At 39.6% G+C, this 17165-nt stretch overlaps 1 protein-coding gene across 7 annotated transcripts in view; it reads right to left on the bottom strand.

Annotated features, from left to right (window-relative positions):
- Window positions 1-5888: 5888 nt before the first annotated feature.
- Window positions 5889-17165, bottom strand: part of FHIT (fragile histidine triad diadenosine triphosphatase) — a 1742479-nt gene continuing 1731202 nt past the window's right edge. For all 7 annotated transcript variants that reach the window (XM_072598790.1, XM_072598792.1, XM_072598793.1 and 4 more), the window contains one exon: window positions 5889-6189. Coding sequence is in view for 1 of the 7 variants with exons in the window: in XM_072598788.1 (XP_072454889.1) it covers window positions 6055-6189 (135 nt within the window). In the remaining 6 variants the exon portion in view is untranslated. The remainder of the gene's footprint in view (window positions 6190-17165) is intronic.

The following is a 17165-nucleotide window of genomic DNA, read 5'->3' as shown; positions in this document are numbered from 1 at the left end:
CCTTTGAGTCAGTTTCTAAGCAGTGGGTGGGGAAAAAGGGAGAGAAGAGTGGAGGGAAGGGGAGTGGGTGGTACCCAATTCTGATTTAAATGGGCTAGGGTAGTATCCTGGGGGTCATTCTTGTCAGTGGGTAGGCATGATTCCTCACTGTTAAGGAGAGGCCCCACCTTAGGTCGGTATGTGACTGGATTTTCAAGTTTTCTTTGAGGGTGCACAAGTCAGTTTCGACAGAGTAAGAGGTAACAGCATCTACTGCAGGTCTCAGGGCTGCCTCCATGAGTAGGTGAGGTTCCCAGCTACTGGGTCTAGAAGCTTTGTTGTGTGTGTGTGTGTGTGTGTGTGTGTGTGTGTGTGTGTGTGTGTGTGTGTGTGTGTCTGTGTGTCTGTGTGTCTGTGTGTCTGTGTCTGTGTGTGCAGGTGACAGGGCCTCCAATGTGAGCCAGGATGCAGGGTCTGGCCAGGGGTGGTGTGGGGAGGAAATGCCCCGACAAGCTTCATGCCTCTCCCCTTTCCTCCTCCCTTTCTGAAATTCTGCGGGGAGAATGTCATCCATTGTATCACTGAGAATCCTTCTCTGTCCTGGCACCCTGGGAGCTTCCCTAGAACCCAGCAAAAGTGGAGGAAGGTGAGGCTCCTCAAGGAAATTACTGAAGCTGCCTCCAGGGTTAAACCCAAAGGTCCAAGTAAGCAAAGATATCTAGGCCCTCTTCTCTCATCCTTCTCATGGAGTGGTGGAGGTGGCATAGGGAGAGAGGGCGTATTGAGTGTGGCTGTTGAAGAGGTTCTAAAATGTTGGTGGTTGCAACTTGCGAGGAGATCCTTGTCTTAGGTCTTTGAGTGACTGATGGTCAGTTGCTGGGGCTCTGAGAAGCCAATGCTGTTGCCTTCCAAAGCTGATCTCTTTGAGGCCTGGGCCCAGGCCAGGGTTTCTGCTGCCCTGGTCTATGGGACCTACGGTTCTTACATACCTCTAAGATTCTTGTGCTGTGAACCTCAAGTCTGAACCAAACTACCCAGTTGCTGGACTTGCATCTTAGTGGGTGACCTCATTAGCTTATGGAGAACATCCCATATGCTTCTGGAGGCTAGAATAACCTGACTAATGAGTGTATCATATGGAGTTACTCACCTAGTAACTAATCAAAGGCTCTGGTGTTTGGGGTCTCCTAGTTTCTCAACAGTGGATAGCTTTTTGATTCAGTAGATATAGTGCCAGGTCTGGAGTCAGGAAGACATGAGTTCAAATCCTATCTCAGACACTAGGTGTATGACATTGGGCAAGTCATTTAACCCTGTTTGCCTCAGTTCCCTCATCTGCAAAATGAGCTGGAGAAGGAATGGCAAAACTCTCAAGTATCTTTGCCAAGAAAACCCCAAACAGGGTCATGAAAAGTCAGATATAACTTAAACAACAAAAAGTTTCTCAATGCCAAATAATATCCGCTGTCTCATGTAGAAGAAAAGCAGAGGAAAGGAACATACACAGAGCTGAACTCGAGTCAAAATGAATTGTCTCCTCTACTAGGTTACCAGGTTCTGGGTTTTTTATAGGTAGATATAGTTAGCCAAATCCTAAAGCTCTCTTAATGTTATCTGTCATAGTACATAGGGCTACTATAAAGGTCAAATGAGAGGATGTATGAAAAGTACTTTGTAAACAGTAAATAGAGATTGGGACAGAACCTTTGTTTTTCCTTTGTATGGGGATCTCTTAGATGAAGAAATTCCTATCATCTTTGTAAGTTTTAGAAAGTTTCTCAAAGCACTAAGATGTCTGGCACATTTGGTGTGACCTTAGGCAAATCATTTCAACTCTGATTATATTCAACTCTGAAATTCTAGGACTATACATGGCAGAAAAGTTGGCTGTCTGCTTTGATATAAGGAATTTCCCAACTAGGACTTCCCTATGCTAACAAAAATAAAATTCCAGGTGTAGACCAAATATACACAGAAAACACATTTTTAAATCTTTTCAGTCTTCGTTTATCTGTTGACCTCTCTACCCCTACTGTCCATGTAAGGATGCTCAGTTCTACTCTATCTAAAAATAAACAAAACAAAAGAAAAACCTTTACTGAATTACCCTGTTTCCCCTCAAGTCACACGTTTCTCTTTCCTCACATTCACAATCAGACTCCTAGAAAGAAGTGTTTAAATTAATTCCCTTTTCTTCACTATTTACTCTTCAATTCCTTTCAATCTGCCTTCAGACTTCACTCTAGGACTGAAATTGTTCTCTCCAGGATCACCAGTGATTTCTTAATTAAACATGATGACTTTTCTCAGTTCTCTTCCTTCTTGATCTCTCTCTAATTTGGACATTCCCAGTTCTTTCTGGAAACTTTTCTCTTGGCTCTTGCCAGATGGTTCCCACCTAGTGTGTGACTGTGGTCAAGTCATTTCACCTCTGTAGTTTCAATTTCCTCATCTTTAACATCAGTGGGTAGGAGTTCACGATTTCTAAGGTCCCTTCTAGCTCTAACACAGCTATCCTATGATATCATGATCATTACAAAGGGTAGAAAAATGTGCAACTTTCAAAATCCAGCAACAAACCTCAACATGACCAACAGCTCTAAACAAACCGGAAAGCTTGGCCTATCGATTCAATTTTTTCTCTTGAAGTCTTTATCTTTAATTGGTGCATGTTAGATGTAGCTTTAAAATCGCCCAGTCCCCTCACTAATCAAAGAAAACACTGAACACCAATTGTTGTGGGAGACAATACACAGACTTTAACCAATGAAGCTGAATCTCCTCTTACAGCATCCTCCATCAAGTCAACTGTTACAATCAAGTTCTCTAGGTTAACAGATGTCCTTTGTGAAAAATCAGGGTTCAGGAAGTAGAAATACACTTACCTTCTCTAAGCATAAGGACAAGCTGCCTCAAGGTTTTAAATTCTACAATTAACACTCTCACACATACTTTGTTTTCTGGTTAGATTTTCTCTGCAGTTTTGTCTCTCTTTCTCCATCTCTCTCTGTCTCACTGTCTCTACTTTTTATTCTCAAAGACTAGTAGGTTCCTCAGGAGGTAGCTTTTCCCCACATTTTCTGAGTAACAGAGATTTTTCATTAAGACATTTATTATACCTCTTACTCTGTAGGGAGTCACTGTGAGGCCTCACCTTTTCCCTTGTTCCATCTCTTATTGATTTAACTAATCATTTGATTTGCAGAGACAACAGATTTTCTGGAGTGTTAATTGGAGGAATCAGCAGATGTGAGAGTTTACTTTGTGGTTCCAAGTGGCAGCTAGGTGGCTCAACAGATAAAGCACTGGGCTTAGAATCAGGAAGATAGATCTTTGTGGGTCCAAATCTGACCTCACACACTTACTAGCGGTGTGACCCTGGGCAAATCTAACCCTGTTTGCCTCTGTTACCTCATGTATCAAATGAGCTGGACAAGGAAATGGCAAACCATTCCAGTATCATGGCCAAGAAAACCCCAAATGGGGTAATAGAGTTGGATTTACCTGGCTAACAACAGGTACTTAGAATAAGACTAATTAAGCAGTGGACCTAAAAGGTGAGTCGAATTCTGGGGCAAGGGCACTTTTGTCATGGGGACTATGAGAAGCCATTTGGTATAGGCTTATGATATTTATAAATGAACCCTGGGCCAAACACATGGAGTAAGCAACTTATTAATTGTGTCAGTTTGCTTTAGTATCACAGAAAAGCCTGGTTTCTTAAGTCATCAGTAGGAGAATCAGGATACAAATATCAAAATCACTTAGCATAGTCAGAGAAACAAGGTAGGTTCTCAAGCCCAGAGAATAACAAATGGAGTCTCATAGTGTGTTAGAGGGCAGGAAGGGGGACACAGAGGTTTAACTCAGAGGCAATAGGGAACCAGTGAAAATTTTTCAGCAGGAGATACACTTGGACCTTAATATCATTTTGTAAGCTCAGTTTCAAACTAATTTACTTTCACTGAATGTTAGAGCTGGGACTGACCAACCACCTAATTTTATATGAAGGAGAAAAATGATATTTGGAAATTTCTTGTTGGCTTGAGAATTGGAACACCTAGTTCAGCTCCTAAGTCCTGGTTTAAATCTTAGCCCTAGCACTCGTTTCCCTCAGAAACTTTGGAGGCCCTTTAACCTCCCTTGGCCTTACCATCTTCATTTGTGAAATTAGATTGAGCAGGATAATCTATAAGATGCCTTTTAACTATCACCTGAAGATCCTGCACTTAACATCATACAGCTAACAACTGGAAGAGCTTCATCTCAAGGCGAATTATTATGACCTTAAATCTAATGCACTTTTATTCAATTAAACATTAATCAAGGAACTCATTGTGTGAGAGCACTACATTGGGCCCTTGAGATACAATTGTTGTTGTTCAGGCATTTTTTCCAGTCTTGTCTGACTCAACTTTTCCTGACTCAACTCTTTTTTTGATGGGGGGAGATAATGAAGTGGTTTGCCATTTCCTTCTCCAGCTCATTTTACAGATGAGGAAACTGAGGCAAACAGGGTTCAGTGCCTTCCCAGAGTCCTACAACTAGTGTCTGAGGTCATATATTCAGATATTAACTCCAATCTTCCTGACTCCAGGCCTGGCACTGTATCCACCATGCCGCGTAGCTGCTCTTGAAATACAAAGATCTAAATTAAATAGCCCCAGCCCTCTAGGAATTTACATTTTATGGAAGGGGGAGGGGGTGTTCATATATATAAATATATATATGTGTGTGTATGTATATTTTTGTATATATGTATGTGTGTGTGTGTATATATATATATACATACATATATATACATATATATGTATATGTATATATGTATATGTATATATATATATATATATATATATATATATATATATATATATATATATATATATATATATATATACCTACATATACCTCTGAATTTTATTTATCTGTCTATAGCTAGCTAACTGGCTACCTCTCTGAGGCTGATAATATCCAGTTTATTATGTACACGTTACAAATGTGGGCACCAATAAATACTATGAGACTTTGAGTCATTTTCCATGATTATATAACAAGTCTGTGTCTGTTTCCCAAGGTCTCCTCACTCCAAGTACAGAGCTCTATGCCAAGCTACCTCTTCTACACTGAATAAATTATCTTGCTAGGCTATAAAATCACAGTGTGTGGGGCAGGGGGTAGACAGAGTAGAGTTATTTGAGAGAGAATGTTTTTCTAAGGCAGGGTTCATTTCCAATTTCATTATGGTAATGCTATTTATTTGTTTTATCTTTCTCCTGCCTCTCTCTCTGGTCCCTTGGAACACACTGGAGAAAAAAAATCACAGAATCCTAGATTTACATCCATAAGGTGCCTCAAAGCTCATTCAGTTCAATCCTTTCATTTTTCAGAAAAACATTAGGAGGCTTTCCTAATGTTAATCATTCAGCAAAGGGGGTAAGTGTCAGATGGGGATCTGGACTCGGGTCCTTGGACTCTATAGTCAGTATTTCCCATTTAAGGAAGTCTGCCATTAACCATTTCATCTATGGTACAAGCATATCAAAAGCTGTGAGAGTTGTATGTGGCATGTGAAGTGGGAGTAAGGCCACCTTCCTTCCTTCTCATTGCCCCCAATAACCCTGCATTCATTAATCTCCTCAAGCTTATTGTGTGATTCTGCTTCTTCAGATCCTGGAGTTCTGAATCACTACATTAGAAACTGGAGAGGAACGTAAGATCTTAAGAAAGGTTATGCATTTCCTTTCCCCATATCTCATCTGGCCAAACCAGTGCTCTTCTTTCCAGGTTTATCTTATCTAGCCTGTAACAAAGCTCTGCTTTTGCAGAGAATACAATAGCTTCAAGAGATTGGCTTCTTTAGTTTCTTTTTGGACAGTAATAAGTAGCACAGAGAGAAGAGCTTTCTAACAGACATTTTAACAAATGCTTTATTTCTAGGCAGGACCAGGGACAGCTGCCAGTCTGAACAGCAAACCCAGGGGGAAAAATGGGCATGAGTAAAGTCATGGTAGGGGAAAAAAGAGCCTGTCAGTCATTCTGATGGAAAAACAGGATCATAGGTAACAAAGGGTTACATCATGAAGGGGATGCATTCTTTGGAGGGAATGATAAATCCTGTTCAGCTTCAAGACCAATATGATGACATCCTGGATGAAGAGATCCACTTTTTCTTGCCTTGAGATTGGTCCAAGATGCCTTCTTGTCTGGAAGCTGTTGAACATAAAAAGACACATTTAATGAGCACCCAAATCATTCTGGAGTCAGGCAATAAAATTAAATAGAATCTTACTTCCTGTGGAACTAGGAACAGCCAAATGATTGAGACATAGTAAGTCAAATAGAGGGTGTGGGAAGGTTGGCCTAATGCTCTGATTCACCTCCTCTAGGAATCTGACTCAAACAAATGAGCATTTATTAAGCACCCACCATGTGCTGGGCACTATGCCAGATACTGGAAAGGCAAAGATGGAAGTGAGCTAATCTCTACTCTCAAGAAGCTTACATAGTACTAGACACTGTTTCCTAAAGGTCTGTTTCACATATGATCAGATGACTGGCCTTTCCAGTAATTTAATAATACTATTTTATATCATCTATTCACTGGTGGATCTGTGTGTCAGTTTCTCATCTTCTCATTCATGTGACTTTGGGCCAGCTCCATATCAGTTTCTTTGTCATCAAAATAAGGGTATTGGATATAGATTGCTTAAAGGACTCAGCTCCATGAATCCTCACTCTTTTCTTGCTTCCTAATCTGTAAAAAGGTAGTGGTATCAGTGCATCAATGCAGGGAACCAAAAGCAAAAGAAGCTTATTTGAAGGATTTAGAGCTAGGCAAAGAAAAGAGCACAGGAGAGAAGAACCAGGAATAACATGTGTAAATTACTAAGAGGCATATTGCAGCTCAGTCCAAGAAAGCTTCCTACCAATTAGAATTGTTCAGAAACAGAACAGACTCCCTTTAAAGTCCTCTTTAACTGAAAGCAGGAAGATTACTTGTTGAGGATATTGCATAGAAAATGCATGTGTCAGGAATGGGTTGGGTTAGGTGGCATCTACAAATCATTTCCAATTCTAATGTGCTAGTACTTCATAAATCCCTTTCCACAGATGAAACTGAGAGGAAAATGGGTGAAGTGACTTTTCCAATCTCACCTAGATGGCAAATGATAAAATTAGGATTTGAACATAGGTTTTTTTTTTCACTGTATTATGTGATTACCCCAATTCTTCTAGGGAATTTCAATATGTAAAATTTCAATGGAAAAAGAAGGGAGGGAAAATGTGTCTTATCTTCTAGTGGAATAGTGAGTAGACTAGAGACTTGGGGTTATGAGGCTGGTACATATTAAAGGGGCCTGGACAGTTTTAAATCAACAGTAACTGACTTCATGATCCCTTAGAAATTTTGGGAAAATAGGACCTCAATGTTACTACAATATATGTCCATCCTAAATCTCATAAGCAGGGTGTATTCAATTCTGCCTTCATCTATGAATCTGTGGATGTGTTTATATCTGCTATATGAAGGTTTCTGTTATTTTCATGCAGAATCCTGCAAGAAACATATCCTCCAGGACATATAAAAAAAAATTGTACAAAATACTGGTCTTAGAGTTCTCAACCCTGATTTTAAATCACAGTACTGAACTCTTGCAAATCCCTTAACCTCCCCAGGCTTTAATTTCCCCAAAGCAACACATATCTATTGTTTTAGCATCTGCTACATGCAAAGCAATGTGTTAGGTTTGGGGCACACAGTGGCCATAAAAATGTGGAACAGTCCTTGCCCCTAGGAAGTTTATATTTGCTGGGAATGAAAAATGTACACAGGTATGTAAATGTAAAGGAATTTCCTGAAGGAAGCAAGCTCTGTTAAATGAGGGTAAATAAAGGACTCAGATAGGATCATACTCCCAAATCCTCATTGAAAACAAACAAATAGCTACTTTGAATGAAGCACTGTGCTACACCAGTGGGGTTACAAAGGCAGAAATGAGAGTCCCTGCTTTTTTATGAGAGAGATAGAACATGTATTCAGGCAATAAATGCAAACTTCTTATATGTCATGATGTTTGGGATTCACCTACGACGTTAATAGAGTTAGGAATTCCTGGTCATGAACTTCCTTCCCAGCACCACTTCCAGATCTGCTATCCTGCAACTTATGGTCTTAGAGAACTGCCCAGGATACTGAATCTTAAGTGACTCACCCAGGATCACACAGTCAGTGTCAGGGAGGAGATCTGACACCACATTTTCTTCATTCCTAGACCATGTCTCTCTCTATTTACTACACTCTCACAAAATACATACCAAAAAATTCAAAACAAGGGAGGCCATGTTTTTGTTTTAGTGAAGCACTTAGGACTTAATTGCTGGTGCATAGTAAAGTACTTCCTAAATGCTTGTTGACTGGTTGAAGAGGAAGAGGACTCAGCTCTTGGGTTATCAGGAAAGGGGTGGAGGTGAGGGGTGACAGCTTCAAAGGCTGAATCCTGAAGGAGGTTACAGATTCTAAGAAGAGGAGGTAAGGAAATTCCAGACCTGGAAAGTCCTAGTGAGCCAAGACTTAGAATGTTATATATAGGAACTGGCTAGTTGGGCATTTCAACTGGAAGAGGGAACATTTGAAAGGAAGTAATAGCACAGTACAACTGAGAGAACTTTGTATGCTAGTCTTATGGTTTTATATTTTGTCTTAGAACTAATGAACATACTAAAGTTTTGTTTTTGTTTTCCCAGTATGAGAGTGATAAGGACACATTTTATTTTGGGAATATCAGTTTGGCACTTGGGAAGAGGAGGACTGAAGATGGAAGAGGTTGGAAGCAGGAAGACTAATTATGAAAGTATTTATAATAGTTTAGACAAGGAAGGATGAGGAACCAAGCCTAGGTAGAGACTGGGTAGGTGAAAAGAAGAAAATAGCTACATGGGATCTCATGGTGGTAAAACTTCCAAACTGATCAAATTAGCAACTGGGATAGATCGGGGGTGGGAAACCTATGACCTCAAGGCCACATGGGGCCTTCTAGGTCCTCAAGGATGGCCTTTTGACTGAATCCAAACTTCACAGAACAAATCATTTCATTAAGGGGATATGTTCTGTGATGTCTGGATTTAGTCAAAGGGCCTAGAGGGCCGTCTGTGGCCTCAAGGCCACAGGTTCCCTACCACTAAACTAGATAATTTCCAAGTCCCTTCTCGGTTCTGACATTCTTTGATTCTAAATCAATCAGAGAGAAACATTCTTTTAGAGTTTACTTTTGTCCTTTCTAGAATGTAGAACATTAAAGGAGAATGAATATGAAATTCAGTGTTCCTCACAGACAAGCAGAGCAGTTTGTAAAGTGACAGATTGAATTTATTACACACTTAAGAAGAAAAGCAAGCTGTACATAATAGATATTTAGAGTTTCAGGTATAACCCTCTTTTTCTGTTCTATATATCTGCATTTTTATCTGGTGTTTAAGCTCAGAATAAAAATAAATAAAAATTCTTTAAAAAATGCATTGCTTGTTTTAAAGCACATATATACACCTAAGAAAACATGTGCATACATGTATGCACACATGGGGTATATATCTACATATATGTACACATATGAATACATATGTATGTATGTGTGTCTATATGGATACATGGAAATATCTTTCTCCCCTCTCTCTCTTACTCTCTCTCTCTCTCCCCCTCTTTCTTCCCCCTTCTGTCTCTCTCTCTCTCTCTCTCTCTCTCTCTTTCTCTCTCTCTCTCTCTCCTCTCTCCTCTCTCCTCTCTCCTTGACATCTATTGCTCTGACTGGTTTCAACTCCATGGAAGTAGATGCCCTTTTCAGGACATGCTCATCACTTCTAAACTTACCACAGTGTTGCTAACTCAAGCCTTGGTTGACATCACCTCCTTTAATATCCTCTCCCCCTTCAACTACAGGGTGGAGTACCAAACTCCTTCCAACGCCTTCCTTTATAGAGGGTAGAAAGTGAACTCTCAGCTCATTCCACTTTGCCCCTGCTGCTCTACCTTGCTTCCACTCCATAGATCTAGGTACCCTGTATTATTCACCCTCCACATCCCTCCCTGACATTTCTGCTTCTTTTTCTGTATTGTCTCCCCCTTTAGATGATAAGACCCCTGAGGATAGGGACTGTTTCTTTTTATTAATTGTATCCTCAGTGCTTAGCACAGTGCCTGGCATACAACAGGTGTTTAATAAATGTTTATTTGTATATCCATATACACACATCAAGATAGGGCTTATCTGAGCAGCTCTCATTCAACCAGCCATAGAAACCTTGGGTTTTTGCATCCTCAAAGCTGCCTCAGAAACCTGCCAAACTAAGGAAAGCTAGTGTTAGTAAGCCTGGCAATTGCATGTCAGTGTATGTGGTAGCCCAAAGGGCAAGGACACCAAAATTTTCATCATTTTCAAGTGATATTAGTATCCAGTCCACCCCGAGTCCTACTTGCTCTATAAGCAGGTCATTCCCTGACCATTTATTATCATCCCTGTCCTTGAACAATTATTGAGTCTGACTTAGCGGTCCCTGCACAGCCTGGAAAATGGATGAGCACCTTCTCAGCTTCCGTCCCAAGTCTGCTTTCAGGCAGATTTATGTCCCAGAAGAAATTCTGTTCACTTGTTTATTGCAGTCTTTGAACATTGTGGCCTGACTTGATGTCACCTACTTAGTCTCCCTCCTTTCTTCTCTTCCTCCACCATCAACAACAAACCAAACTGCAACACATTCTCATTTGGACAATTAGTGGTTGTTTCTGCTTTCCTTGCAGTGCATTTACCCTCATTTTTAATCTGTGCACTTCCTCTTTTCTTTGGAATTTCAATGTCCTGCATGGGATGCCAAAGACTGTGTTTATACCTCTGATTGGCCCAACTATATCAATTAGTCAACTCAATTTTCAATCCTGGCATGCAGGGCCCAAAATTTTCCTCTTTGTAGCCACCAATTTCATGTTCATAGTTACATGTATATAGTCTTCACTGGTAGAACATGAGCTCCCAGCATGGAAATATGTCAGATGGCTTGCCTTCTCAATGAGGGAGAGATGGAGAGAATTTGGAATCCAACATTTTAAAAAAATGAATATTAAAAATTGTCTTACACATAATTAGGGAAAGTAAAATATTAAAAAAAAGTATATGAGCTGCTTAAATGGAAACAGGATGTTATTTTTCCCTCTATGTGCCCATTGCCTAGCAAGGTACAGAACCTATAGTAAAAACTTAATAAGTGCTCATTGCCTGGAAGATAGGTCTGCTCCAAGTATTTATCCAATAAATCAATGCCCAGGTAGTTGAGACAAATAAAGAGCTAATTTAATTTAAAGAAAAGTCAAGTCAGGTTTTAGAACAAGTGGTCAAGTAGGATGTGTCAGGCATGGTGTGGGTGCTAGGGGTAGGAAAAAAATGCAGCTCTACCTGTCATTGAGAATCTTACATTTTATTTGCACACACACATACACACACACATACACACATACACACACATCAAGAAGTACATGGAAACAAACCACTCTTGGCAGGGAAGGCAATAGCAGCTGGGGGAAGGGAATCAGGAAACATTTCATGCAGTGGGTAGTAACTAAGAGTTCTGAAGCAATCAGACTATTCTAAGAGCTAGTAGTGAGGTCCGAATGCATGCCAGGTATGGAGGACAGTAAAGACAAAGGCATGAAGGTTAGGAGATGGGGTGTCATGTTGAGGAACAGTAAGATCTATTGGAATGGATCTTAGAAAGGTCAATGTTGAAAGGGCAATGCTATTTTACAAAATTAGAAATATAGGTTAAGGCCAGGTTGTGAAAGCGTTTGAAAGTCAAACAGAGGAATTCCTATCTAATCCTAGAGATAGTAAGGAAGCAAAGGAACATCTAGTTTAAAATACCCAGTAGGCACTTGGAGATGTATAGCTAAAGCTCCTTATGAGGGCACTCTTTTGTAGAAGGTCACCCTCTAGCATCCAAATGAATTATTACTAACCTATGTTTTTCTCTTGACTCCAATTTTCCAACAAACCATGTACAATAGAGAAAAACAATGTTGAATAATCACTTAATCTTAAAACAAGTAGAACCAATTAGCCTTCAAATGTTTATGAAGGAGCCACGAAGACTTGGAAAGGTCCAAAAAAGTAAAGATATGAAACTCTGGCCTCAAGAAACTTATTGCCTAGTGGGGATAATATAGTACATAGACATCAGAAAAATCACTGCACCATAGATTTAGAGAAGAAAGAATGATAGAGGTAATTAAATCTGACCCCTTAATTTTATTTATTTTTATAATATTTCATTTTTCCTCCATTATATATTGAAATAATTTTTAGCACTTTTTCAGTTTTGAGTTCCAAAGTCTATCCTTTCCTCCCTCTCTCTCCTGTGCCCTCGCTGAAATAGTAAGCAATCTGATATAGACAATAAATGTGCAATCATATAAAATATGTTCATCTTAGTTATTTTGTACAAGAAGATGGATAAAAAAGAATGAAAGAAAAAAAGAAAAAATAGCATTTTTCAGATTGTATTCAGTTCTTTCTCTGGAGGAGGATAGAATTCTTCATTATGAGCCCTTTGGGATTGTCTTGGGTCATCGTATTGCTGAGAAAAACTAAATCATTCCTAATTCTTCATTGTACAATACTGTCATAACTATATGCAATGTTCTCCTGATTCTGTTCATTTCATTTTGCATCAATTCATGTATGTCTTTCTAGGTTTTTTCTGAAATCATCCTGCTCATCATTTCTTAGAGCACAATGATATTCCATCACACTCACATACCCCAAGTGATGGTCAACTCCTTGATTGCTAAATCTCTTTGCAACCCCCTCATTTTAGAGATGAGGAAACAAGAATTTGGAGAAGGCAAATGACTTGGCCACACAGATAGCAAGTAGTTGATTGGGATTTGAATACATCAAAGCCACTTTTCTCCAATGTGACATGATGCCATCATGGTGCAGCAGCAGTCATGAACAGAAGAAGCCCTGAGTTTAACAACCACTTTTGACAAATACTACAATACGATTAAAGGGAAGTCACTCAACCTCTCAGCGATCTGGAGAGATCAGCTGCCAATGTTCATCAGCAGAAAGAATCACCAACATAAGTGAAATCACAAGTCTGGACAAAACCCCCAAAAATATATATTAAAAAGATAACTAAGGTCAATGTATATGGTTAAGAGCCCAATGACTGGGATTCCAGGCATTCTAAAGAAGTAGAGATAGCTAATAGCTACTCACATTTCATCCAGCAACTAGGATTTCAATGATTTCTAGTTATTCAATACCAAATTCTACTAGATTCCAGCCTCCACACAGCTGCCAAAATTAACACTTTAGGATACAAAAAGCTTACCTGCTCAAAAATCTTCAGAAGCTACTTATTGTCTCTAGTAAAGAATATAAACTCTTTCACCTCATAACGACTTCCTCTGGTGGAATGGGCAGATGAGAACAATTTGTTCCAACAGCCATGAAGGCAGATGAAGCAAGTGATATGAAGCACTTAGCACTTTGTTAGACAACAAAGATGCCAAGGTCTGCATCCTGAGGCATCGCCAGTTGTCTTGACTCTGTCCTGCCACTGGACTATAATGACTCCAAAGAAGAGAGTGAGGCTGATGATTTCATGCAACTCTGCCTCACTTAAATCCAGTTTACACAAATCAAAAGACATCACCCATACCCACCAACCAACTAACCAACTTCATTCCTAGCTGGATCTAGTTTACCTTTCTAGCCTTAGTTTGTGAAACTTCCCTCTATGTCCCCATGACACAGTCAAATTGGCCTAAAAGTTCTTCCCAGAATTTTACTTTCTATCCTTCCCCCCCCCCTCTCTTTTTTTCTCTCTCTCTCTCTCCTTTTGCTTAGTCTGTCCTCCTATGCCTGAAACTCATTCTTCCTTCACCTAGTGGTGCCACTGGATTTGGACTCAGGACATTTGACTCCTCCTTTTGCTACTTGTGTTACCTTTGGTAAGCTACTTCATCTCTTTGGACCTCAGTATCCCTTTCTGTAAAATGAGAGTTTGACCATATGACTTCTATGGACCTTTCCTGCTCTAAATTCTATGACATATGTGACTCACATTCATTAATTGCCTACTATATGCAAAGCAATGTAGCTCCATATCTGGAATTCATGCCTTCGTCTCTGCTACTTAAGATCCTTCCAACCTTCAAATCTAGTCTGTGCTGTGCACTGGAGAGATAAAGAGACATGACCAAGGCTCTGTTCTGTTATGTATCATTTAGTGGAAGGTACGAACGCCAATACTTAGAAGAAATGCTTCTTAAATAGGATGCTGGTAACATTGCATCACAGATGAATACTTGGGAGTCTTAAACTGTAAATGGAAATTCCATTGCTTTTATCAACTCTGACCTTCCATTTCTGTGCAGAAATGTTACATCTTGTACTGGGTTTGAGATTTCTTATGTATTTCCTACTGGGCACAGAGTTGTGGCTAGTGATAGCAACAATTAGTGGTGAAAGTAATGACTTAGAGTTTTACATCGTAACATCAGCCCGCTATTGGGAAGGCAGAGATACCTTTGCTATATAAACCTTAAAAGTTGCCCAACCCTTTCCACTGTTTTGTTATGAGTATGAGATTAATCATGGGGAGACAGCACAACTGAAGAAGCTAAAGAAAAATGGCGCAGTGTTTTTTTCTGATTTAAGATTTTAAGGTTGCACTATGAGGTTATGTACAGGTATAATTCATTATATAAACAGGGCTGCTGACATCTAACACAGACTCACTGCTCAAGAAAATTGTAGCCAGTACAACCTCACTATTCTATTACTTATTGAAAGTCATGCTTTTCAAAGACAAAACTGGGTAGTATAGTGGGGTATGGAGCCAGAGGATATGGGTTCAAAACTCAACTCTACTACTTCATCGCTATGTAACTATGGACAGAAAGACAGTGTTACATAGTGACTAGGGTGCTGGACTTGAAATCAGGAAGACCTAGGTTTAAATCCTGCCTCTTGACACTTATTAGCTGGGTGGCCCTAGGCAAAATCAGTTAACCTTTCTGAGCCTCAGTTTCCTCATGTGTAAAATGAAACAATTGGACTAGAAAATCTCTAAGGTTCCTTTTAACTCTAAATCCATGATCCTAGATCACACCAGCTCCCATTTCCCACCTCTAAATATAACAATGGCTCTTAGCATCTTGGATTGGAATTGAAGTTTGTACCATTGCACTCCCAGGATTCTTAGTATGGCAGTTGATTTGGGAGTTCTATAGTCTATCTAATCTCTCAAGGAGAAAATATTTGAAAAGTAAAGCTGAGATCTGAGATCAAGCTCATGCACATGAGCACAAAAGTGTAAAATCCCAGTGATGTGTGCAGGCTTTGCCCATTCCTTACATTCATGATTTCAGGAACAAAGGCTACAGGCAGCATATAAGGTAATATATTTCCCATTAGATCACTGGTCTTCAAGTCAGGAAGATGAGTTCAAATCATGCCTCAGAAACTAGCTGCACAACCTGGACAAGGCACTTGACTTATCTCTTCCTCAGTGTTCTCCACTGTAAGATGAGGGCAGACTCTAAGGTCTCTTCTAGCTTGAAGTCTATGATCCAGTGAAGTGTTTGAGAAGGGCCTGGATAACCACTTGAAGTGTATGCTATGAGAGGAATCTATCTTCCAGCTATTGTTTAGAGCAGAAAAGGTAGGGTTGAGAGTTGGAAAGGACTTTTAAAGGCAACTAGGTAGTTTTATAGCTGAGAAAACTGGAGTCTGGATGGATAATGTAAATTTCCCACTGTCAAAGACTAGCAAGAATCCAAGATGGGATTTGAACTTGGGACTTTATCTTACAAATCCCATCATCTTTCTCCTACACCATGATGATTCCAGAGTCCCTTCTACCTCCAAGATTCTAACATTCAGGTGCACATGGGGTCATGGTGATGGGGTAATGCATTGTGGAGCCGAGACAAGGCAGACAAATTTCTCTTACAGAAAGGAATTTGACTTAATTTCTGGCCACATCTAGTTTACTCTGAGAACTCCATGATCTAATCAACGTGGTCATTCACACCAGTGATGCAGGTGGCAACTCATTCTTGCTTACCCATTCTAGGCATCTCATATCCATGTCCTCTCATAAGTCTACCACAGAGGATGCATCACCCAGTGTGCTAGGCATCTTCCTTAAATTCTCTTGACCTCATAAAAATGTTGCTCAAGAATGTGTGTGGCCCATTGGTTATCCCATGCACTTCACATGTCCCCACCCCATTTTCTTTTTGGTTCTACATGTGTTTGATGTTATCTTTCTTCCTCCTTTTCCTGGATAAATCCCTATTTGTTATATATTACATGTTGCTCAACCCCCATGATATCTTCATCTCCACTGCCCATTGAGAGAGTCTTCATTTTAATTCTTTAAGGACTATAGTGGTCTATGGTTCCTCACCATTCAACAACCATAAAACTATACTAGCATGGATAAAATGGCCATTCTCTTAGGATAAGGGGGCTACAAGGCATGCCCCAGGGAACCACTTGAAAATTCAAATATTAAACACAAATTTTCAAATGATTCAAAATGAACCAATTCAATGTTTTTTTTTAAAGCAGACATTTATTGTTTGAATAACAAGAAGGAGGTTTTTGCCTTCAGGATTCATTAACAAGAACTGGGTAGAATGGATGCCCATTTGACCTGGCAGGACTGAAGAGGATATCAATTAGTGTCTTTGCCAATGAGTATTGGTCACTGTCAGTTTTGAGATAATTAAGATAGAGGCCATTTCACACAGATGGACTGCCCACAGTATTTTTTTAAACCCACACAATAATAATTGTTAACACAACCCAGACATATGTAGAAATCCCATCCTTAGTCAAAGACAAACTTTTAAAAGCAACTCATTCAAAGAAACTCTTCAATTCTTATTTCTTTGTTTTATGACCCATGGTACAGACAGAAACTGAGGCAAAAGTCATTCTTTGTACACAAGAAATGATGTGAGCCATCATCCAAAGACAGAAATCAATGGTTCTTATTGGGCAGCCTTTCAAAAAATAATAAAACACTTTTGAAATCAGAATGCAAAACAATGACCAACTGAAGGTGAGGTCTATGTATAAACAGATTCAGATTGTTCTCTCTCTCTCTCTCTCTCTCTCTCT

This window comes from Notamacropus eugenii, chromosome 3, assembly GCF_028372415.1.
Source record: "Notamacropus eugenii isolate mMacEug1 chromosome 3, mMacEug1.pri_v2, whole genome shotgun sequence".
Taxonomy (NCBI): domain Eukaryota; kingdom Metazoa; phylum Chordata; class Mammalia; order Diprotodontia; family Macropodidae; genus Notamacropus; species Notamacropus eugenii.
Note: the sequence above shows the minus strand (reverse complement) of the source record. Positions and strands in the feature narration are given on the sequence as shown.